The sequence below is a fragment of the Ammospiza caudacuta genome, chromosome Z (assembly GCF_027887145.1).
Source record: "Ammospiza caudacuta isolate bAmmCau1 chromosome Z, bAmmCau1.pri, whole genome shotgun sequence".
Lineage (NCBI taxonomy): Eukaryota > Metazoa > Chordata > Aves > Passeriformes > Passerellidae > Ammospiza > Ammospiza caudacuta.
Genome location: NC_080632.1, coordinates 79568378 through 79592226, shown reverse-complemented (window position 1 = coordinate 79592226; position 23849 = coordinate 79568378). Strand labels below are relative to the sequence as shown.

The window sequence follows — 23849 nt, the reverse complement described above, 5'->3', positions numbered from 1 at the left end:
ATTTCTGGCTGTTCTGTTACTTGTATTCATGGCAAGGATGGCCGGAGAGAGTATAACTCACCTCAGCTGATGAGTATCCCGAGGAGGAATATCTGGACATATCGAAGTCATCATCACTGCAGGGAAGTACAAGTACAGTGAAGAAGGAATTGGTTAGATGAGACCTGTACTCCCCACTTAGTCCTATCTTTCTTGTGCCATGAAACTGTTCTTCAGGCACAGAGAAGCTACATCAAGGGAGCCTGTAGAGCAGCTTTCATCTGTGACCCTCAGATCTTTTCTCACAGCTCTTCTCCCTTGTTCTTACACAGACACCCACCATGGCATAGGTCAGAGGGAACAGTGGAGGGAAGAATGTGAGTGCTGCCCTCTGTCATGAAAACCCACTTAAGCTGTCATGTATATCACATTTTTAACCTTTTGCATACCTGTCTGTATCCAGGGCTACCAGGGGCTTTTCATCTGGACTCTGGTCTAGCGACGAGTAGCCCTTGTTGGGAACAACGAGCCTGAAATAATTAAATGTTGTCCATTAACCACACAGTAAAGCTCAGAACCACACACTGCCTAGGGTAAAGCTGTATGATAGTTGGCTTTCCCCATTCCACCTCTTTGCAAGCCCCCACTTATTAGTGAAGATGTCTAAATGGGTGCAATTCAGAGGGAGCAAGATGTATCTCTGGGTAGCCTACAGTGGTTTCACAGGGATTAACACTGGGCATGCCCTAGGAACATACCCCTTCCTGGAAGAAAAAAAACAACATTGGGACATTCTGTACTTCATTCTGGTAAACCTGTTTGGCTAGCATTGCCTGTCATATCAGATTGCTCATTTTCTTGTTGCTTGTTTTTTTCCTGGCAAGGGCACCTGACACCAGCAGTAAGCACATAGGAGAAGGAGGCGAGGGGAAGCCAGAGGCCAGAGTGATCCCACTATTCTGCTGTTGGACATCAGGGATATTATGTGGTGCCTCTTTCTGAATCCCTATCCAGGCCTCTGGCAACACAACACTTCTGAGGTCTCAGTACTAAATTTAGTAATATTAGAAACCTGAGCTGGTGTGACCAGCATAAGAAACCAGTCAGAGCAGCACTTTTTAAATTCCAGTTTTTTGCTATGACTTTCAGTTAATCAGAAATGTTACAAAGGCTGAGGATGACTCTGCACCTTTAGCTGCCCGGGAGAGTTTGTGAAATGGAGTGCAGGCTTCAGAACTTCTAGGATAAGAAAAATGTGTTAATACAATAATATCTTGTTCACAATGAAGTCCTTTCATCAAAAAAAATGCAAAAATAATTTGGTTCACAATTAAAATAAGATTAACTAAACCAACAAATGCAGTAGGATTCTTTGTTCAGCAAGTAAGAACCTCAGGAGTGACAAAAATCTTCTCTTTCAGTAAGTCAACCACTTTCTTCCAAGTGGTTTTTAACAGCACACCATGATGCACAATAATGCTTCACTAAGAGTTTAAGAAATCTAAAGTATGTAAAGTAAAGTATCTAAAGTATCTAAAATCATAAATCTAAGTATGATAATCCATCTCATCCATGCTCCAACTACTCTCTAACTACCTGAAATGTTTTTCTGCTCCTGCACAGATAATTGCAGCAAGCCATTAACAATTTTAGAAATAAGAAGTCCTGGCAAGCACCGTCAGTGGTCAGGCTCAGGAAGAGTAAGATATATCAAATCCTATAACAAAGCAGATACATAGGTTCACAATTAGTTATATTTTCTTACTGTGTTCACTGAAACATAAATTAAATAAATTAATTTAAAACCTGATGCAGAATTTCCAAACTGCTGCACCACAGGACTGGAGAAAATGGGATCCACTTGCAAAATTCAGTAGCCCTTCTCACAGAAATGGGACAGTCCTTCTGCTCCTGAGGTATGAAGGCAGGAAGTCAAGAAGCAAAGACGTCTGGAGCTGAAGCTGAGATTTGGCAGCACAAGCCTGCCCATACAGATACCAGAAGTACTGACTCCCATTTTCACTCTCCAGTTTTCCAGTCCCTGCTCCATATATATTCACTGACAGTTGTTATTAAATCATCAGTGAACAAAGCATTCTCAGGTGATCTAGGAGCAGAACACTGTGGTGATATTTACTTGATGAAAAAAACCTCCCACTACATCTTCTTAAGAAGTGTCTGTTTTCTTAATAACAAAAAACTTTAATTTAACTGCTGCAGACAAAAATTGTTACAGTGTCTCTGCCTCTGATTTAAGTATTTCCCTCACATCCTGATTGCCCTTGTCTTCACTTCCCACTGTCCTTGGAATAAAGTCGGGTAGCAGTGGTAGCTGCTTTTGTCTGCAGCTGCCCTGGTATAAGCTTCTTTGTCTTTGTGTTTTTGCTCACTTGAAGCCACACAGGTTGGACCATAATGTCCAAGTTTAGGTTACCTTGAGCGGACTGTAGCACTCAGCTGTATTCAAGTGGTGTGGATGGTGTTGTGGGCTCTATCTAAACTCATAGGAAGAGCATCACCCCTACCTCGTTTACATTTAATTTGATTTTAGGGAGACTGAGAGTGTTATGGATCCAATTACTCTCACCTGTAAGGCTGGCTGCACCCTTGTCCCAGAAGAGGACTGAATGGTGAAGGCAACCTTGTACTAGAGGCTGGATGTCAGAAATCCACAGGGATAATACAAAATAACAGAGGCCTTGGGGAAGAAGGAGGAGGTGGAGTAGAGAGTAGGAGAGGCAAAGCACAAAGGAAAACATATTTGATGAGAAGAGCAGAACTATGAAAAAGGGGGAAATGGTTTTAGCTTAATTATCCTGCAGAGACCTGAGGAAGCCAACAGTTCAGATTTAAAAAATAATCTGGAAATTTTGCAGTGTGTCCTCCTGGAATATTTCCCATTATACTGTTACCCTGTGAAAACCTGCTTGAACAAGCTTGTGGCATTTCTGCCTTGCTGGTGTTACCAGTCAGTGGCAGACAGACTGAAGCATTCAGAGGTGCCCAGATGTCCTTAAGTGAAATAAAACTGAGCTGGCTGTTTGAAATCTTTTGTCAATAGGTGTCACTGCTCCGCTCTTTCCACCGGCAGCTTGGAAACAACAATCTCTCCATGGAAAATTTGCTCATGTTACAGGTAGATACCTCTATTTATCCTACCTTCTCTCCCTTATTATCTTCTTCCACTAATTTCAGTGTTTCTAAACCTCTCAAGCAGCAAACCTGCTGCCATTCCTCTCAGGAAGCTAGCTTGTGCCTATTGTCAAAAGAAAACAAGCTTTTCCAGAATGTACTTGGAAGATAAGGAGGACCAGTGGGCATGGAAAACCCAGCTGAGCACAGTTCCTGAATTTCTTGCTGCCATGAAAGGTCTGGCTCTTTTATATGGCCTCAACACCTGAACACAGAGTGGAAGCAATGCAGCATATTCCCCATATGTATTTCAGGGGCTTACAACTAAAAGTTGACTAGGTCCTGTCAGGATTTATGACTAATATTTTGGGTCTGGGGAATTAATATGAACAAGAAAGCTCATCTTTCAGATGCATTGCATATAGAGGCTCTGACCTGCAGGTCCTATTCTACTTAATATATGGTAATCCAGGAAACTTTCCCCTTCATCAGTAAACATCCAGCATTCCCCAGATTCCTCCATCATTTTAAGTGAGGTCCTCCACTAAAACCTGCCACCTTTCCAGCAGCATGCAAAGCATGCAATCCTGTGGGCTCATGGGGTTTCCTCTTTCCTGAACATAGGTAAGTAATACATTAGTGTACTGAAGTCTGCACAGACAAAAAATAGAAATACTCTAAAAGAAAATATTCAGCTCAGAATGTCTTTGTTTACAGCACGTAAACCTCACTAGACATACTGCCTAATACTCTCTTACAGAGCTCCTTCAAAGCATCTCCAGCAAAGTGTGACCCTGCTGTTCCAAGGGTGGAGAAGGTATGTAGAAAATCACACAGAGACAGATTATTTACAAGCCTTCATTAGATCTGTCAGTAGCAGAACAGGTCACCATCAAAAAGGAGCAGTGGAACTTACAGTGACAAAGGCAACCAAAGCAGAATTAAGCTCTAAACTAGTCTGTGTTTAATGAAGAAGCACAGCTCCTCTCCCACTGGCAGGATCAGGTGCTACCTGAGACTACTCAGATCCTGCCGGATGGCTCTATCAACCCCCTGATTTTGACCTGGCTGGGCTGCCTCTGCCTTCTACAGGCTGCAATACCTCTGGTCCTGGGCTCAAGTGCTCTTGCATCTTCCCAGGGGCTGGGATGCAACACAGCCCAGAGCATTTGGGGCTGCCAGCTCCAGGAAGGACCATCACTGTTCTTGCAGTGTGGCTGGCAGAAGGCAAATGCAATGAACACTGTCCCTGACCACCCCAGGACCATTAGGGACTGCAGCTCAGAGCACAGCTGTGAGTACTCTTCCAGTCCTTTACCTTGTTCGTGCCATCACGTTGTTCTTCTTGGGCTGCTGATTAACTGGGCTTCCCATGTTGCCATTCTTCAGGGACCCCTTCCGAGCCAGCTCCCTCTGCTTCTCTGCACAGGAGATAGGAACGGGAAAAGCAAAATTAGAGCAGCAGCCTAGCTGGCAACCACAAGAAGAAACCCAGATCTGGTAGAGGCAAAAGGCACAGCAGAATTAACAGCAAAGGACATGAGCTTGCCACTTCTTATGAAGGGATGCTGTAAAGGCTGGATGAGCTGTGTTCCACTTTCTCCAAGATCACCAGGGACTAAAACTAATCTACCTTCACTCATAGCAGCCTTTTGACAGGGAACACACTAAAATCTGGGTCTCCAAGACCCATAAGGTCTTGGAGCTTCTGGATGAAACCCAGCTGAGGCAGACAAGAGGCACAGACCTTGTGGCTATCTGCAGCTAGTTTCTGCATGGACTCCAATACCATGCTGTACTAATATGACTCTGCTTCTAGCAGGGATGGGAACCCAGGCATGTATATAAATTGATATTAAATTTTCTGATTGAAAGTCCTTCCTTGTTTCTTGTGGAGGATCAGTTGCATTGAGTTACCAGCTAGTCACAAAAGTTGAGCTAACTGCCCCAACCTCATCGTGTAACAGCAGGCAAGGCTTGTATGGAAAAGCTGAGCTTAGAGCCAGTAAGGCAGGAATGAGAACAGCTAAAAAAAATTCTCCAGAGTGTGAGAAAATGCTAGAAACTACTTTTGTGGCATGCCTAAATAACAGGTGTACCAGACTGCTTGCTGATAAATCTGAATAGTGAATTTGTTTTGGTTTGCCCTCTCCTGCAATGTGAATTCTGTTGTTGGGTTGTGTTTCTTCTGCAGATTTTATTTCCACTTGGAGAGAAGAGCAGCTTTTCTCACTTGTTGTGGAAAAGCAGCATGCTTCTACAGCGTGCAAGTTCAAGGTGAGCCAACACTTTCCCTTCCTCACAAGTCAGAGCAGGGGTACACACATCCAAGGCTCCCTTTCTTAATGGAGAAATAAACAGCAGGGATACCTGGAGATTGTTATGATGAGGAACATAGAGACAAGAATACATACACTTGCAAACCATACCCAGCCTGCTCCTGCTGACAGCAGAGGTGAATAAATGCACACGGAACTTGGCACGAAAAGGATTGGATTAATAACTCACTCTGGCTTGAGCAACTTGAGACACTGATTCAGGATCAAAATCAAAACCTTAAATCAGAGTAATTTCTCAGTATGGAACTTGGAAATGCATTGGTTACCTCTGTCTCCAGAATAAAAGACTGATATTTTGCAGGCCACATGAATTTTGCTGTTCAGAGAGAGATAAAGCAAGACTATGAAGGCAAATACCTACAACACGAAATACAACCTGATTTCCACTCATCTCCATCAGAAGCTCCAGTGCTGACCACAAATACACAGCACTGAGACAAGCTGCCAATGCTTTATGATGCTGATGAAATGGTTAGAGGGGGCTGAATACACTGTGAGTGCAGGTGTCATGGCTTACAGCAATCATCAGCAGGGTTTCTGGCTTTTCACTAATTTTCCAGACAGAAGCTTCCTTCAAGAAGCAGGATAGAGCAGAGAAGGTTGGGAAGGCATGAAGCAGTTTGTGTTTGCCTTTGACATTACAAAACACGTTCAATTAGGAGTCTGAAGATCCTGTCTGATGATTAGCAGAATCACTGTGTTGGGTGATGTATTCAGTTCGTGTGCAAGTTTTTGGTAGTGGAGGGTTGCACAGGTGGGTTCTGTGAGAAGCTTCAAGATGTTTCCCTGTGTCTAACAGAGCCAATGCTAGCAAGCTCCAACACAGACCTGCTGCTGGGCATGGCTGGGCTCATTAGCAATGGTGGTAGAGTCTCTGGGATAACACAGTTAGGAAAGGGGGAAAAATCCTGTACAACTGCAGCCAGACAGAAGAGTGAGGGTGTGTGCAGATACCCAGGTCAGTACAGAAGCAGGAAGAGGAGCTGCTCCAGGTAGCAGAACAGATTCCCCTGCAGCCCATGGTGAGGCACCCCTGTAGCCCCTGGAGCTCCACAAAGGAGCAGAGATCCATCTGCAGTCTATAGAGGACACCACAACAGAGCAGGGTGCCTGAAAGAGGCTGTGAACCTGTGGAAAGCCCATGTTATTTCTGTGTTTTCACTCCTCTGTCCAGATGAGTAGTAGAAAAGCTTTGATTGGCTCCTGCTGTCCAGCGAGGGTCACCCCACCACAGGTAATCTACTCATCTCCATGCTTGAGTGAAGCAAAGCAGCAGTTTTCTGTTTCAGTGGAGAACTTGGAGAATACAGACAGCTGTGCTGTCAGTCTGACTCACGGGGGAATTTGGCTGCACTGGTTCCACTTCAGCTAATCCTGCATGTTGTGTCAGAAGAAGAACACATGGAGCACGTGAGTGTGTGTGCGAGGAGGGGGTCCAGGATCCTTCTGACACCCCTATACTGCTCTGAACAGCATGAGGAACAGCCTTTTGTCTGGATCTGCCAACCACATCACATCTTGCTCCTCCTTTATTGTTCACCTTGTCACCTCATCTTTGAGACACTGTCCCTTATGACATAAAAATCATTTCAGAGAAGATGCGTCTGCTTAAAGAGCAAACTATTGCTTTCCTGCTAGCCCCACACTATCCTGAGCTGCTTGTTGACTCCATCTGTGTCATTCAGCATCTCCTCCAAGTGCTGCTTCAAAGTAAGCTCTGCTGGTGACAAGACAACAGCCAAGCAGACTGTGGAGCATTCAGTGAGGCAGGGAAAACACCTAAGTAAAAAGTAGCAAAGGAAATGCATGCTGCAGACACAATCAGCACCACAAGTGGCCCAGCCTTGTGTCCTGCCTGGCAGTGGTCTCCTATTATAGTTGCCTGCAAAATTAATAAGAAGGTGCCCCAGCATGCCAAACACTCAGCAAACTGTTCTTGTCCCAGTATTCACTCACCTTATCCAGGACATGTTAGAGGATGGATGGACAGACAACTGCATGCTGACAAGTGACACACATCCACACAGGGAGCCTCTTTGGGGAGAGTCAAGAGGGGGCTGAATTCTCCCCTTATCATGGGAACATCTACTGCCCTAATGAAAGATTTCAAGCACTGCTTGAGATGATTTAGTGCAATCTAAAATGGTTACCTGTTCAACTGGCAGGGTGTGTCTAGCTGCTTTCTGATGAGAGAAAATAGTAATGGACCATGGGAAGCAGAATGGACTTAACATGAATGTGTCTAAATTAAAAATCAGACTTGAATGAATCCTTAAAATTATTTCTCTGGTTTCAGCATTTAAACAAAATCATAATCAGTTTTAATAACACTTCCAAGGTTTTTTAATAAATTAAATGCTGAACAGTTTGTTTGGAGCATGTTGCTATGTAGGGGTGGGCTTGCTTTTGCCTACTATCTTCCCCAAATGAGAAATGCCAAAAGTAGTCATATGCTTGAGTCTCCTGCAGAACTGCTCCTTTTGTGACATGAGACAAAGCAGACAATGCAGGAATCTGGTGAACATCATGCTGTACTATGCTGAAGAGATATTTGAAGAATCAGACACCCCAAATCCCCATTTTCCATTTGTCCCGAGATAGTGGGTGAGTCTGGCTATGATCAGACATGGTGGGTGGAGAGTGGTTTAGGATGCCATTGTCACACTGTCACTGTGCTTGACTACCTGCAGCCCCCTCAGCTGAGGCAGCCTGACTGGCACAAACACTCTTTTATGGCAGATGAGGCTGATTTGCCTCCTTTGCACTGCGGGGGGGAACAAGCAGATGCTGACTGCTCCAGTCTCTTTGCTGAGAGCTGCTGGCTGGGCCGCAGTAACTCAACTGCTTGTGAACCTGCCTGACTAGGAGAAGATGGAGCTTCCTGCTATGGGGACAGTGCAGTGTGGACCCATGGATTTGCTGAAGTGGCAAGACAAAGAGAAATTAATCCAGTGTGATAGAACTGTATTTTTTCATTTTCAAGGTTGATGAGATGAGATTTTGCGATGTATTTCTCTCTCTGTCTCCCACAGTCAGCTAAATTGTTTCTGAGGCTGAGGACTCTGATTCCCTGATGAATTCTAATTTCTCAAGTAAGCTGAGAATTTAAATTGCACACTAAATGAAATTAATACGTCTGCTCAAATTCTGCTGAATGATGAACAGATTCATGAGCAAATTAAAGGAGAAAGAATGAAATGCTGTCTACAGCTTCTTCAAGCCCAAGTCTTGATTTCAGTTCACTTGCATCGCTTAGCTGGGGGACATTAGCATGAATCTAGGTAACACTGAAATCTTCTCCACCTTTCACCTCTGACAGACAGTACTTGTCAGGGAGGACTGTGCCACTGCTTGGAGAGGATTTCAGGGTACATACATAAATTTGGGCTTTGCCTGCAGGTTGCACGGAAAGGAAGGTGTAAGGAAGTTGTGTGTTAGGACCACGCTGATCCCAGTGCTCCCTGCAGTGTAAGTATGACCATGTGGCTGGCGTTAGTGCAGATGATGGCTGTGCCTAGCTGCACTGAGAAAAAAAGGCAAAAGAAAAGTGATTTTTACTAAACAGGTGTAGAAGAAACAAAAAGGACCTATCTGTGGCCAGTCCCCTAAAGTGAACATGGGGACTAAAGTTTCAAGCTGATACAGGCCAGGCATCAGCACTGATTACTCACGACATTGGAATAAGGATATCGTTTCACTGGTTTCAGAAAAGACTGTTCAGATAGCAAGGGTCAGACTGCTATGTCACCCAACTACCAACCTGGGTGAGACACAGTATTCTTAGCTGAAGCATGTAATTTTCTTGACCCAGACAATCTTGGGGAAAATAGTGAACTATTTTCTAGTTTCTTCAGCTATATGAACTGGTTAGAAAGAATCAGTGCATGAATCTGTCTTCCAAGGTCCCTCTAGGACCAGGTTTTAAAGATCAAATAGCAGCATTTCCATATGTTCTGTTTATCTGGCTGTTGTTCTGTGCCTTTGGCATGGCTGAGAAGTGGCAGAAACAGAAGTGGGCTGGGAGAGGTTCTAAGCTCCCTTCAGCTCCCAAGAAGGTCTCATCTAGAACTGGTAAAGGACCTAGGGACTACAAAGTCAATGTTTGTATCTGCTGTGTAAGGATGCAGCCCTTAACTTCCTGCATGGGAGCCACTATCAGCAGCAGCCAGGGCACTGCATGCACAGCAGGGCAGGGCTCATCCTGAGGTAGTGCTCAGCTAGAATGCTGCCTGGGCAAGTTACTGAGAGGTTTTTGAGGGCCTGGGTGATTTTATTTTGCACTTCCCTTCAGAAAACATGCTCCAGAACATCACATATTCCTTAGCACAGAGGAAAACATGTAAGGGAGTGCTCCAGTCCCAGCCAAAGCTATCATCTACTTAAACCACACATCTCCAGAAGTGGCTTTATGTTCCCAGTAGCATGTCCTCATTCCCTAGCCATGCTATCCCAGCCTCACATCTCATGTTTCAGACCCTCATGTGATTATGGGAAGGAATGGCTTCTCTGCTTCTGCCCACTATTTGGCTTAGCCCCAGAAGAGAGCAGATAATTTCCTGCAATGAAAACCTCATGGCTGTACACTTCAGTAAAAAAAAAACAAAACAAAAAAAACCCCAAAGTAACACTATTTTGAACACAGAGAGCATTTTACCTCTACATGGCTTAATACAGTAGTGAATAATCTTTGTAAAACATTAAATTGTGTTTTACTGCTGGTAGAAACTACATAACTGGTTTAGCTTAAAGCCATGTAGAGGATCTGTGGCAGCGGGGGAGCACAGAACCAGGATTCCTGCTCCCAGCCCTCTGCTCGAGCTGTCTCTGCAGCCATTTTATGCAGACAGGTTGCGAGCGTGTAGCAGCAGGCAGCAATTAATCTCTCTTCGTCTTTCAACACCTTTCTGTACTGATTTCAAAGGCATCTATTGTCGCAGCTCCTACCTCACAAGGGCATTTATTTTGTTCTCATTCAGCATGTGCTTTTTCACTTAATTTTAAAGGATTGAGATTTTTATTCCTAATGGCTGCAAAATATTGGATGGAAGGATTTCATTTATCACTGTCAAAACTGGAATATATGAACAGCACTGGTGATATTTAAATGTAATTTTTTTTCCATTTTCCACATTTACCTTCAGAAAGGGACTTGTATGGTGTTTTCATTTACTTTTCAAAGAATATTTTACCTGCCAGCCAGAAGAATAAAGTTAGATATCTGGGGAAGCATTTGCATCCTGACAAGCACAGCTTGATATTTCTGTTTACAAACTGATTTCTGAAAGACCTAATCCATAAAACTGAGCTATGCTTGCTTTTAAGATATTTTAAAGGGACAAAGAGAATTAATTTACTTAACCTGGGGAGAACGTCTATAAATGCCCCCTCATTAGTTTTACTCAACTGAACACAGGTTTAAGTCAAAGCCATTTGCTTGACCTTGCTAAATGGTATGACAGACAAAAACAAAGAGGAAAGAAAACCAAAAAAGGGAGACTTTTAAGAGCAATTTAGCTCTCTTCATTTAAATAATTAAATTCATTTAAAACATCACTTATGCTATAGGCACAATCTACAGACACACAGAGGTAATATTAATGCCTACATCACATTTATTATGAGTTCTGATGTTCTGTGAAGAAGCATTAAGGTTACTGGTGCATGTAGTAATGTGATGTTTATTCAGAAGAGTGGTAGTACAGACTTGCTTAGCTGAATATTCACAGCATTTGGTTACACAGGTTGCCATCATACAGTGTCTATTTGTATTAAAAAACATTCTTAATAGAGTCTGACATCAGTAGGCTTGAACTGCATAGACACTTAGTCAAATGTCCACCCTTTCATGCCAAAGGTTGGTCTATGGGAGAGCACATGTGTTATACTGCCTTCATAAACCACAGATTTAAAATAATAATAAAAAAGCTATTTAAAATATTTGAATATGTTGTCATTGTGAAAGCTTTCACTGACTGGCAGATAGCCCTGCTCGGAATGACTTATTGAATTCCATCAGTAGGCAAACAAATAAAGCCCTAAGTGATAATGCAACAGGCAGCACACAAGCTTAGAAGGGACTCACAGCCTGCTGTTTCCAGCATTGTGCTTGCAAAGGACTCTTGGCCTTTTCTTTTACCAGCACTGAACTGCAGCTGACAGTAAAAGCCATGTTTCCGGCTTTAGTTATCAGCAAAAATGTATATTTGATCCGTTTTGCTTTATCATCTGCTGCATTTGGTTTCCATGAACCTATGTACTTCAAATGAAATTCTGTATTTTCTGTCTAGTAAGATGAAAGCAGATGGAGACAGGTAACTAGGCTGGTTAACACGACTGTTTTCTTCCCGGGAAAAGTAAAGAAAGAGAGTCAATACTGAGCAGTATTGGCAGGGCATGTCACCTCCAATTACTCTGCTCCCCAGAACAGGACTTTCAGGCATTTTTTCACTGGAAGAATTGCCTGTTTACTATGCAAATCTACAGGAGAACAGGATATGCACAGCTCAGGGTGCCTCTTCCTGCTATTCAATTAGTGAGCTGCAGTCCTGGGTACTTGGCTCAGCTGGAGCTGTCCCACACGGCAGCCTGCTCCCCTAACAGGATTACTGACCTGATCCCTCCTCCGAGGGGCTGCCACAATCTGGAAATTTGACATACGGCCTCAGAGCTCAATTAGTTATTTAATAAGTTTATGATTAACCAATCTGCCGATTAAGCTTTCATTAATTAGGTTGGTGGGAATTCTGTTTCAGACGGATGGTGGACTCTATTGTCTCAGAGCAGGGTTGGAGAGCCCTTGTGTTTTGCATGCCCTGGCATTTCTCTTTACTGCTCCAGAAATGCCTGCAAAAGCAGATGGAGACAGGTAACTAGGCTAGTTAACGCGACAGTTTTCTTCCCTGGAAAAGGTAAAGAGAGTCAATAGTGAGCAGAGTATTGTCAGGGCATGTCACCTCCAATTACTCTGCTGCCCAGAAGGGGACTTGGGTGGCACCTGGGGCTGCTGCCAGATCACTGGGGCAAGGTGACCCTCGAGGACAGCTCAATATTGAGGCCTGGTTGTTACACCTGGAGCAGTTCAAAGGCTCCTGCTCCTCTCTTCTCCTCTCTTCTGAAGTCTTGCAGATGTAAGGAGGCAGGCAGGGTTTATCCAGGACAGCTGGAGACCTTACAAGTACAGTTTCAAAGGGCCTGGTCTGTCATTTTGGTATTTTGACTGGGGTGGGTGGCTCACCTCAGAGGAGAGTGGGAACTCCTTTCCTCTTTCTCTTTCTTTAAGAAAGAGTTTAGAGAAAGCTCATGGCTTCATCTCTGGCTTTGTTCTGTGGTTATTGCTCTGATGGATGGGGCTCAGTGGATGCTGCAACCTGCTCCCTGTAGGATGCCTTGGCTGAGAGGGCAGGGTGCTGCCACCTTCCTCCTCCGGGCTGGCCCCTGCTTTGGTAGAGAAAACAGGACTGGGCTCAGGGATTATCCCAAACTAGCATAAATTATAACATCTTTTCCCATCTGCAAGGGATGCTCTGTCTTCTTAGGCAGAGCTGGTATCTTTGGGTGTTAGACACCAGAGGATGGCAAAGGGGATGGCAATCAACTGTTTCATGTTCCTTAACGTCCTCATGTCACAGGTGCAAGGCTGAAGGTTTGGCAGCTGCCTTCTCCTTACACCTCTCAAAAGGATTGGTGACAAAACACAGCCATGCTTCTAAGTGGCAGAGGGAAACAGGACTGGCCAGAGAAAACTCAGGCCCCTGCTGAAATCCCTGAGAAAAAGTCTTGAAAGACAAGATGAAAGACAAAATTCTGGCTGTAGCAGCTTTAAGAACTGCAGGAGAGGAAGCAGGGCTGGGGAATGAAAGATGCCCTCCCTACTGCAGAGCCCTGCAGCTGGAAATCAGACATGTGCACTGCTGAGCTGCAGCCTCAGTCAAAGGGGCTTGGAGAGCTCAAAGGGGCTCAGGGAAAGCCTTGCTCATGCTGAAGAAAGCAGTAATGTGCTGGGAAAGATGATGACAATTTTTAACACAGATCTGCGACATGACAAGTTTATGTCATGGTTTAGTATTTCAATGCTGATGTTTTTCATGCTTTTGTGGCCCTTTTTTGGTGGGGCAGTAGTGCTCAGAAGAAGTTTGTTACCACAAGCTTCCAGCTGCTGGCATGTCCCTTCAGGGCTGAGGTTATGGCACTGTCACGCTAGACCTGCTCACCACAGGTAGCCTCAAAGCAGAAAGGATGGGTGTTAAAGCACTGCTGGCTTGAGCAAGGTTTTACATTGCTTTTGGGGGCCTATAAGTGGGAATTTAGGCAAAGGGGAGGCGGGTGTTAGCAAGAGTGAATGTGAGCCCCCTTCTGTCATGCCTCACACTACTGATCTTGCAAAGACTCATGCCTTTTGATTGGCAAATGGGCCCACCTCCTTCAAACAGCTGGCAGGGGAGGTTCCTGATTCTGCCTCCCAGCTGCCTGCTCTCAACACCGTGGCACTAAATGAGACTGCTGGCAATGCTGCAGCTGCCATGTCCCTGCTATCTGACCCTCTCTCCTAAATGAACCACTGAGGCAGAAATTCTGGCAGACCAACGTTTTTACCTCCCTCCTGAATGGCCAGCTGTATGCACTGAAGGAAGGGAAAAAATCCCAGCTTGGATTTGCTTATCAAAAGACCATTAGCTAAGGATTTTCTAAAGCATTTCTAAAAGAAAAGGAAGGAGACATGCAAAAGCAATACAAGAATTATCATAATTTTTGTACTCCTTGCATGCCTGGGTCAGGTATATGTTGGGCCACAGTGAGCACATGTTCAGCTTCACTTGGCACATTTGAGAGCTAAAATTGCCAACTGCATACAAACATAAGGTTTATTGTTGTACAGCTATCTGTTTGGCTGCCTGACTGGAGCTGTGGTAAGATGAAAGGAACAACAGAGTTGTAAGAGTAGAAGAAAAGAGTAGAGAAACAGCCTGAGGGTGTCGGCAAGCAAGGCTTTATTGCAGTAGAGCTAAGGGACTAAGGAGTGTGCATAGAAGACACAGTGGCTTGCCTGAGGAAATTAAGACAAAAGAGAAGCTGTGCATAAGGACTACAGGCAGTTAGAATGGTGGGTGTTTCAGTGATGCACAGTTCCTTTTAATTACAATTTCAGTTTGAATTATCTTTCAATAATTAAGATATACAACAGGCTTTAAACTTTTGTATATAGAGAGACCTAAGCACAGTGAAAGTGGATTTAATGACAAAAAAGGGAAGTGAAGAGGGTCAAGATATAAAAAGGGCTTTTTAAGGGTCAGGGACCTTATTAGGGGCTTTATAAGAAATGATTTGCCTTCTCTTCAGTCAGATTGTGTCACTGGGTGGACAGACAGAGGTGAAGAAGAGATGGTGGGAAGATCCTGGCTGGTTGCTGATGGAGCAGGCAGAATGCGCAAGGAACAAAATCCTGCAGACCCCAAAAGACATCACAGCAGGGAGGTATAACCTCAAGGCATGCTGAGATTTGAGAGTCTTTGCAAAGATGCAAGCTTGCTCTGTGTTTCTTTTTCCTATGCATTCTCATAAAAGAATCTAGTTTTCCATTTATAATCTGATTTGAATCAAGAACAGAGGTTTCCATTGCCAATCAACTGTATGCAGGTTAACACCATCAACTGTTGTCTTTTTTTGCCTCATTATTTCTCTCCACACAAGCATCAGGAACTTTTAGGTCATACTGTATCTCAAATTACCTTGGGGACAGAAAACAAAGGCATCAGGTTTATCTGTCCTTAAGACAACTTCACTTGTGAAGTGACATCAGAAACTCACTCTGAATTGGAATGTCTGCAGGAGAGATGTCTGCAGAGAGTGGGAATGAGACACTGGGTCCCCTCAGGGAAGAAGTTCAAGTGCAGGGAGGATGGAGAAGATGTGGTGTCTACACACAGACACATGGATGTTCAGTGACTCAAGTTTGGAATCTCTTTCTCTCACACTGTGCTGGAAGGAGCCTGGTTTTTTCCAAGACCCAGACGGAAACAGCATTAACACTCAGCTTTCCGTACAGCCTCTCCACCCCACTGATGCTGGCACAGTCAGTGCTGAAAAAGGAAAAGCTGTGAGCAGAGGGAAAGCAGGGCAGAAAATATTCTCTGCTTTCTTTGAGGCTTCTAACAGCTGCATTTGTGAGGTGAATGGAAGGCTAATAGCAGGCTTCAAGGAATAAAAAACCTTTAACTCCTCTTCAGCAGAGGTATGGAGGAAGCCCATACCTTCCTCCATAGGAATGGGCTGACAGCTGACAGCCTTGTCCTTTCCAGGGATGCCACTAAAGCCAAAATCTAAGGATTTTGGGTTCCTGGGATCTGAGGAACTGTCTTTAACAGAGCTTCTCCTTGGGCAGTATGTGCACTGGGAGAAGGAGAGTAAGGTTCATAATTTTCTGATCACTCAATAAACAATCCAGGAAAGCCATCTGATTGAGGAGACATGTCCTGACTTGGAACTCATAGGGATAAAAATGAGAACAAACAGAAAAGGAACTCAAAGTAGCAATTTTCTATCTCCTGCATCTGTTCCCTGAGTGTCTGAAGTCATATTGACTCGGTCTGATGACAGAAACAAGGTTTCTTCCTGCCAGGTCTCCAGGGTCCACTAAAATATAAAGGAAAGCAAGCTGCATCTCCTCCCCTGACCACATTATGACAAAGCTGTCAGAACAGCTCTGACAGTGTCAAGCCTGCAGCAATGTCTGCTGAAAAAGCCACAGAGAGCCACTGCTCTTCTACATCCCTCTGGAGAGAACTGTACTGGAAACCGGAGCCAGAAAGTATTTTCTTCTGTGAATTTAATTTATTTCATGCTTAAAAGCAGTGAATTGGAATAAACAACACCTCCAACAAAGTGTCCCTGCTTTGTCTGTTCTGGAGAGGGTGCTTTGTAGTGGCAAATTATAGTAACATGGAGAGGTGAATTTGGGGGTTAAATCTAACACACCTTGCTCACTGGTAAGGAAAGTGACTGTGGTGTTTGTACTTTACTTGCAGTGTTAAGTGCACTCTGCTTACTTTGGCTGACCTTGAGAAAAATAGTACTTAGGATTTACTGCTGGCTTCATAACCTGATCATATGGAACAGACCTCACGAAGGTCAACCAACATCTAACAACAGTGCAAGGAGCTGGAGATGTGAAGTAAAAGTGAAAGATAATAGCACACGTCAGTGGTAGATAGTGCCCAGGGGGCACTTTCTGGAAATCTCTGGGGACCACTTGAAAACAATTGGGTCACTTCAACACTGCTGGACTGGCAGAGGGATCTGTATGTAGCAGACCCCAGAGGCTATGACGGACTGTCCTGAATAATATTTTTTTTAGTGATATTCGTTTACAAATCATGTACTTCTGAGTTTTAGTTTTTAGGACCTCAAATATTCTCTGTTTAATTTTTTTACAATTCTGTGATCCTGCCTCTGAATTATAGAGCTGGTCTGTGAGGTCTGGCAAGTTGTTCTTTTACTGCATCCTGCCTTTGAAAAGTTTTAGTATTGTTCTGTAACCTTGTTACATGTTTTGTTTAAACAATCAGCTTTGTTCTGAACTCTTGGACCATGAGGGAGTATTTATTTTTTCTGGACATCAGTTTGCTGCAGACCAACATTCACTTTTTCCCAAGGCAAGCTCTACACATTTAACAGTCTTGAACACCTGCCCACTCCCTCCACTCCTGCCCTAAAATCTTCTTAAGAAGATCAAAATAGTCAACCTCATGCCTTTTCACATTAAAATAGTCAACCTCACCCTCCAGGATGGATTTTAATCTTCTTTGATTCAAATCCATTCCCTCATTCTACAGGGAAAAAAGCATGGAATTCATAAAGGAAGAAATGTGGGATGGAATGACTGATTTGCTTTTGTTTTCTCCTGTGTCTTCTTACATTATTTGTGGCATGCAGCAGGTAGGGATCTGTGTGTGACAACCAGCCTCTGGGTCATGATCTCTTTCTGCAAATCCCCTTAAAAATCCAGACCACAGATGAAAAGAATCCCTTTGCCAATCTAAGATAAAAGTGTCTTTCCCAAAGGCTAGTTGAGACATGACCAACACCAAGAACAGCTCAAATTGGTCTAAGAAATGGAGATGTTGCACAGCCGCCTTGAGACTGTCACCTCACACAAACACATGCACGAACACTTTAATTTGGTTCTGCTTTGTACACTCTATTAGTGCCCTGTGCTAATGCCCCAATGTTTTGCTAGGACACAGTAGGTAGAATAAATCAGCTGCTTGCTCATATTACAAAATCATTCAGCATTGAGGAATGCAAATTAGAAAACATATCTGTAAAAGAACCCATCTCCTTGTCTCTGCACTGGAATCAGTAAGAGATACAAGCAAAAGAGAAAATTAGTTTTAACATGTTTTTAAAATCAATCAAGAAGGTTTGGTGAATTGAAGAGAAAAAAGAAAAAGAAGTAATTAAAACTTAAAAAGAACATTCATAAGAGTGAAAATCAAGCAGCAGTTGTGTTTTTCTTGTTTACCAGGGGACATATCAGAGGACTGCTTTATACCAGTTCATGCAAGTCACCTAAGTCTACCTCTGCAAATCCAGGAATCCAAAGGTCTAACTAGACAAAATGGGGTTTTTTTTGTTTGTTTGTTTTTTGGGGGTTTTGTTTGTTTGTTTTGGTAATGAAAAAGCAGAAAGTACATGATATCTTAAAAAAACAACCTGGAGTCCTAACCAGAAGCAGGATCACAGTTTTCTAGTCCTGCTCAAAGCAGCGTCAACTATGGGATCAGACTGGGCTGCTCAGAGCTTTATTCAGTCAGATTTTCAAAGCCTTCAGGGTTGAAGATGGCACGATCTCCCCAGGAAACATTTTTCATGCTTGACTGTCCTCATGGTGAAAAAGGATTTCTGTAAGGTGAGAAAAGTAATAGGCTGGGAATGAATTACCCACTGATGCTCCAGACAATTTACTGCCAGCTCAGGCATGATGCGATCATTCCTCAATAGCACAGAGGAAGTTTCACATGAAGCTTTTCCTCAGAACTCCAAAGTCCTGGTCATGTCCCATGTGATGATCATAACCAGGTAAATGCAGACAACTGGCATGATATTTTGCTCCCTTTAGCCCTGCCCTTTTCCTGCTCTCTATCTGCCCTGCTTTGAAGCAGAGATTACAGCCTACCTCTAGGTCAGATGAATGTGCTGCAGAGGGTTCAATTCACTTTGTCAACAAGACCCTGAGCAGCCACAGCCTTCTCTAATCATGACTCTCATTTCCAGGGAGATGGGAAATCCCCAGTACCCAGGAATGTTTAACTGCAGATAGAAAAAAGCACACTGCCAACAAAGGAGCTAAGATCGTCTCCTTTCATTGATCTACCTGTTCCAATGAAGGACAGGAAAACCAAAGGACCCAAAGTCAAATTCAAGGACTGTGGTGTATCATAGCTTTTCTGCACACAGGTAAACGTGAGTCAGCTATGTGAGCTTGGGAGAAGTAAAAACATGACATCTGCCTGCACAGAAATAACTATGCCAAAGTTTTGCTTACACATTTTGCTTCAACTCCTGCCCTACAGATCAGAGGCTGCATAAAGCCACACTTCAACCTGAGAGCTGAAGCATTCAGGCAGAAAAAGAAACTGGACTTGAGTCTTTCATGTTCTGGCTGAAAGTCAGTAGCTAAAAAAGACATAGCTGCTTTGTGACTTGAGTCTCCCAGACTTTTTACGGTCAAAACCACCTTGTGAATTAGACATGAATTTGTGAAGAATTCTGGAGCCATCAGTTATACGTTCTTTTAGTCAACTTTAAAATAAAACAGTGCTATGATTTCCTAGGAAGTCTAAGTCCAGGATACCTTTCTTTTAAAAAATGTAAGCAAACCTGAAAATCCAAATTTTAAAGGCAGCCTCCATCATGGACTCAAACTACCCATGCTTGACAGCATCACTTTAAATATTTGGTATGCTTGCCCTGTTCAAGATGCCCTTTTTGCAGCGTCATTTATTATGTCAAACACGGTTTCTCAGATGAACTTATACAAAGTACAATTGTCTCGTTTGTACTTCTCATCTGTTCTCTCAATTTTCTAGTTCTAGAACCAGCATTTAAAGTAATTTGTAGAAAATCTTTCCTTTTTTTTTAAAAAACAGCTCTTACTTTCAGGCAGGGTAGTGATTGGGAACAGAGAGGGGCTGCTTTCTGGCACCTGTGAGACTTGGGAGCTGAGTTGCAGCCAAGGGGCTGCCAGCAGCCCACAGCTCTGAAACACCTGGCGTGCTTAAACCTTCTTCTCACAGCCAGCTCACAGTTTACTCATGAGAGTAAAGAGGCAGAAAGCAGTTTAAAACTCATGAGCTTCAGACTAGTGAGCTAGGCAGAACTGCACCATTCCTCCAGAAGACATTAGCACCTGCTGACTTGATTGTACCGATTTCACAGCCGTGATCAAAAAAAAGGGGGTATGTGGGTTCTGTGGAAAAAGTGGGGATTGCCTTCCATTTACAACAAAATACAGGAAAAAAAATCAAAGTTATAGCAAAAAACAAGATGGTTTTGGGTTTACAGTAGAGTTATCTTAAAGCCCTGTAGAGGATTTCTTTTATTGTGCTATAAACAGTGTTACTTTATAAGACAAACGGTGGAACATTCACAAAGACAGGCTGAATCAATTCAAGCTCCTGTCATGGTAAGCAGCAAGAGGGATAAAAAAGGCAGAGAGCTAAAGAAAATAAAATTTGGGCAGAGTTCACAGGTGAAAGGGATATGAAGAGGAAGGAAGGCAGGAGTCACTGAGAGAAAAATGGCTCAGCTGTGCAGTCTCTAAAACTGAGATGTATGATTTCACTAATGCAGAAAGTGGGAGGAAGCCTGGGAGAGGAACAGTTTGCAAAGCAGTGTGGAGACAACAGGAGTCTACTACTAGTAGGAGGTAGACACAAACAGATCACAATTACTACACAGGTTGGAGATGATTATTTGACAAAGACTTGGTTCCATCTGCCAGGAATGTATGTATTACCCCTCCTTTCCACTTGTAACTGCACCTGGAAAAAGCAAATTGTCTATGGGGCATATTTTCCTAAAAATCAGTTAAGAAAGTGGGGCAATGCTCAAACGTTTTAAAATTTGATCAACAAGTCCCGCTTTTCCTTCTGGAATATGCTTCAAAAAGGACACCACAGCTATTTTGCACAGTACCAGGCTGCAAAGTCTCATTTCCATGAGTGATGCAGAAAAGCATACCCTCAGCACAAGCTACTCAGCCATGATGCAGGCACCACTTAAAGCTTTTTGAATGATATTTGTGTTTAACAACTAGGGAAATGTCCAATTACTGCTGTGACTTTTTTCTTAAATAAAATTTTATCATAGTAAATATACGGCATCTGTAAAAATAGCTTTATTTTCCTTGCCTGTGCCCTGCTTTATAGAGCATGATTGCCAAGTGGAACAAGGAAAGAGCTGTGCCAAAAGACTGAGGTCTGAAAGAAACAGACAGGTGCCAAATTTCTACACATGGCAGAGCAGGAAGGCTGTGGTCTTTCCTGGAGAGGTCACTGCCCTATTCCTGTCAGGAGCGAAGTGATTGTCAGGACTCTGAAGGTTCAGAGGCCTTCCTGCACAATTAGTCCTGCTATCCTCACTGCAGTTTAATTCTCACTCCTAAAGCTTCCCCATAAAGCAGTGGTGTTGGCTGGTGTAAGAGGCTGAGACACTGACAACAGCTGAAGCTGTTGAGTTGATTCTACCAATCTAGCCTAGAAAACATGTGGCCAGCACAGGCCCCTACTGCTCCATGTCTTCAACCAGCTCTCTTTCCATGAAGAAATACAGGGTGGTTTCTTCTGTGCTGCCTCCTGCCTTTGGGAACTGCTCCTCCCTAGACCTCTAGACCAAAACTGATGGACATGATGAAATGAGATTGTTGCAGACTGGCCAAAAACTGTCCTTGTTGCTGCTGCAACAAACATTTCTTGTGGCACATCTCCCTGCCTGCCACATTAGAGCTGGGCCTTGCAGGTGGTGCTTTGGCTGCACCACTGGCTGGATCTGGAAAAATGAGGCTTTGCTGTGCACAGCTGGATGTAACACTGTCTGCTCTGCCTGGAACAAAGCCTGGGGTCACAGAAGAAGGGTTCCTTGGGTGTACCTCTGCTCATGCTCAGGTACCAAGACCACCATGGTACCCTCACCTAACAAGGACTCTACTACTGGCAGGACACATGATACGGATGACATCCTTGTCTCTTCTGCTCTCCTGCTGTGGCACACCAATGTTTCTGTGTTTTTATGAATTCTGAGGTTCCAAAGAATCCTTTCATATCTCAGAGAAGCAACATGAAGTTTTCAGGTTGCTATGAATATATTATCTATGCATAAGGATAGCAGCTAAAAACCAAGAATTACAGTGAACTTACTATACCAGGACATGTTCCTCCCCTTTGAGAAGTGTATGTTATCTCTGTTTCATAGAGCTTGATCTGTTGATGGAGCATTTTAGTTCCCCACATTCAATAAGCAGACAGTAACCTTTCCCTGTTAAGAGCTGAGAGTGCAGCACAGAGAAGACAAAATGGAAGCCCACATGATTTGAAAATCAGAACAAATTCAATTAACCATCAAGCACAGTTTAAGGCTCATCATTAATAAATCAAACATATTAAATAAATGCATCACCCAACACTGTCTGGATGCTGTGGTCTGTTCTGGAGCCAATTTACATTAATTACACTGGGCTATACTTGCTTCCCTCAACTGCTAGGCAGGAACTCATCTACCTTTGGAGACATCAGAAGGAACTACAGAAATAGTAACACCTGTGTAATTCAGAACTGGGGAAATGTTACACTGTGGTGGAACAGGTGGAACCTACATTTAAGGACACAGGACTTTGAGGAGCCAGAATATAGTATTACTGCCCTTTTCTGAGTTGATTTTTTTGAAGATACCAACATCTGAGCAGGCAGCCTTATCATCTCAACTGCTGATAATCTTTTTAATGTCAGGAACAAGCTGTGAATCACCTCTGGGGACCTCTTTCTTTTAAACCAGTTCTCTACATGCTTCACAGGAAACAGTGATGAGAGTAAAAGTACTTATATAATGAGACCTCTGAACAGACCACTGTGTGGTGCTGCCTGCTGGGGTTAGGCTTTGCTAGACCAGGTACTTTTTACTGTCATCACTACTTACTTTTACTGGGTTTTTTTCTCATTTCTATCAGAGAATCTCAACAATTTGCTCAGTTTGGTTTTCTTCACAATGTTCTGAGCCGCTTCTCATATTTGAGGTGACTTGACTGTGGTGGGTCAGACATAGAAGAGAACCTATAATTTGGAGTTCTGGGTTTCCCCTTCAGACATAAAACCCCCATTCAGACTCTGGATGTTTTGGCCCATTCTCAATACAAAATAAAATAATATCTTCAGGACTAGCTCTCCTTCCTATACTATCAAACTGCAGGTAGCACAAAAATATGGACTGGCGAAAGAACAGCCAGGTAACACCCCTAAATTATCCACTTACATTACAGCTTCCTTCTTCACGACTTTCTACCTGAAGGAGTATTAGCCAAGCGTGGTCTGTGCAACACAAGATGTGAGTGGGTGTGAGTCTCTTGGCTCGTGATGTGTGTTGGTACCCAGGAATGTGTCATGGGAGAGGTGCACATACCATGGAGGGCCAAGCAAGGCCAGCCAAGCCCTGGCGCAGTGGCATAACAAATCAAGCAAAATTACAGTGATACAAAAAGCCAGGTCATTTGGTGAATCTCATGCCACATCATTACCATATGCATATGCTCGTGCTCTGCTCCTGGGATTTGCTGTCTGGAACCCCCCTTCCCTCTGTCTCACTCCCTCACACATTCCCTCCTGCCTGGGTCTGTCTGCTGAAATCCAGTGATTGCTTTGTTCCAGTTTGTCTGAACGGCTTTACTCCTTACCCAAGCCTGTCTCAGGCACCTCTTCCTTTCTGCCCCTCTACTTCTCTTCTAAGTAATCTGCAATAATATGCCTGTCAGAACGGGTTTTCTGCCCTCATCTTTGCAGCTCTGTCTGCAGACAGCCCTACTAGCCTTAATGTGATGCAGCTGCTCACTCTCTCATCCTTTCCAAAAAGAGCCTGGAAATATCCTACAGAAAGGATGCTGCCATAAATCTGTGTATTTCTCTTATAAATGCAAAGAGTAATAAGAGATGAAAAAATGTTTAAATAAATTCCTCCCAAGCTCCATGAGACTTCTGAGTGGTGGGCTGCACTACTGTCTTCAGGAAGAAAATCAATAGCAGTGCTCTATTGCTCCTGCTCTCTGGCTTCCACCCCACCCTTCCCCCTGCACAGTGCACAGACTGTGTTCAAGGAAATGGGAGCTCCCAGGGGAGCAAAATGGCTTTTTGCACTTAA

General features: G+C 43.6%; 1 protein-coding gene across 3 annotated transcripts in view; it reads right to left on the bottom strand.

Annotated features, from left to right (window-relative positions):
• The window catches only part of FAM219A (family with sequence similarity 219 member A), a 93141-nt gene that overhangs the window by 9729 nt on the left and 59563 nt on the right, over window positions 1-23849 (bottom strand). For all 3 annotated transcript variants that reach the window (XM_058823715.1, XM_058823713.1, XM_058823714.1), the window contains exons 3-5: window positions 4430-4532; window positions 429-509; window positions 62-116 (exon numbers count right to left, since the gene is read on the bottom strand). In XM_058823715.1, coding sequence (XP_058679698.1) covers window positions 62-116; window positions 429-509; window positions 4430-4532 — 239 coding nt within the window. The remainder of the gene's footprint in view (window positions 1-61; window positions 117-428; window positions 510-4429; window positions 4533-23849) is intronic.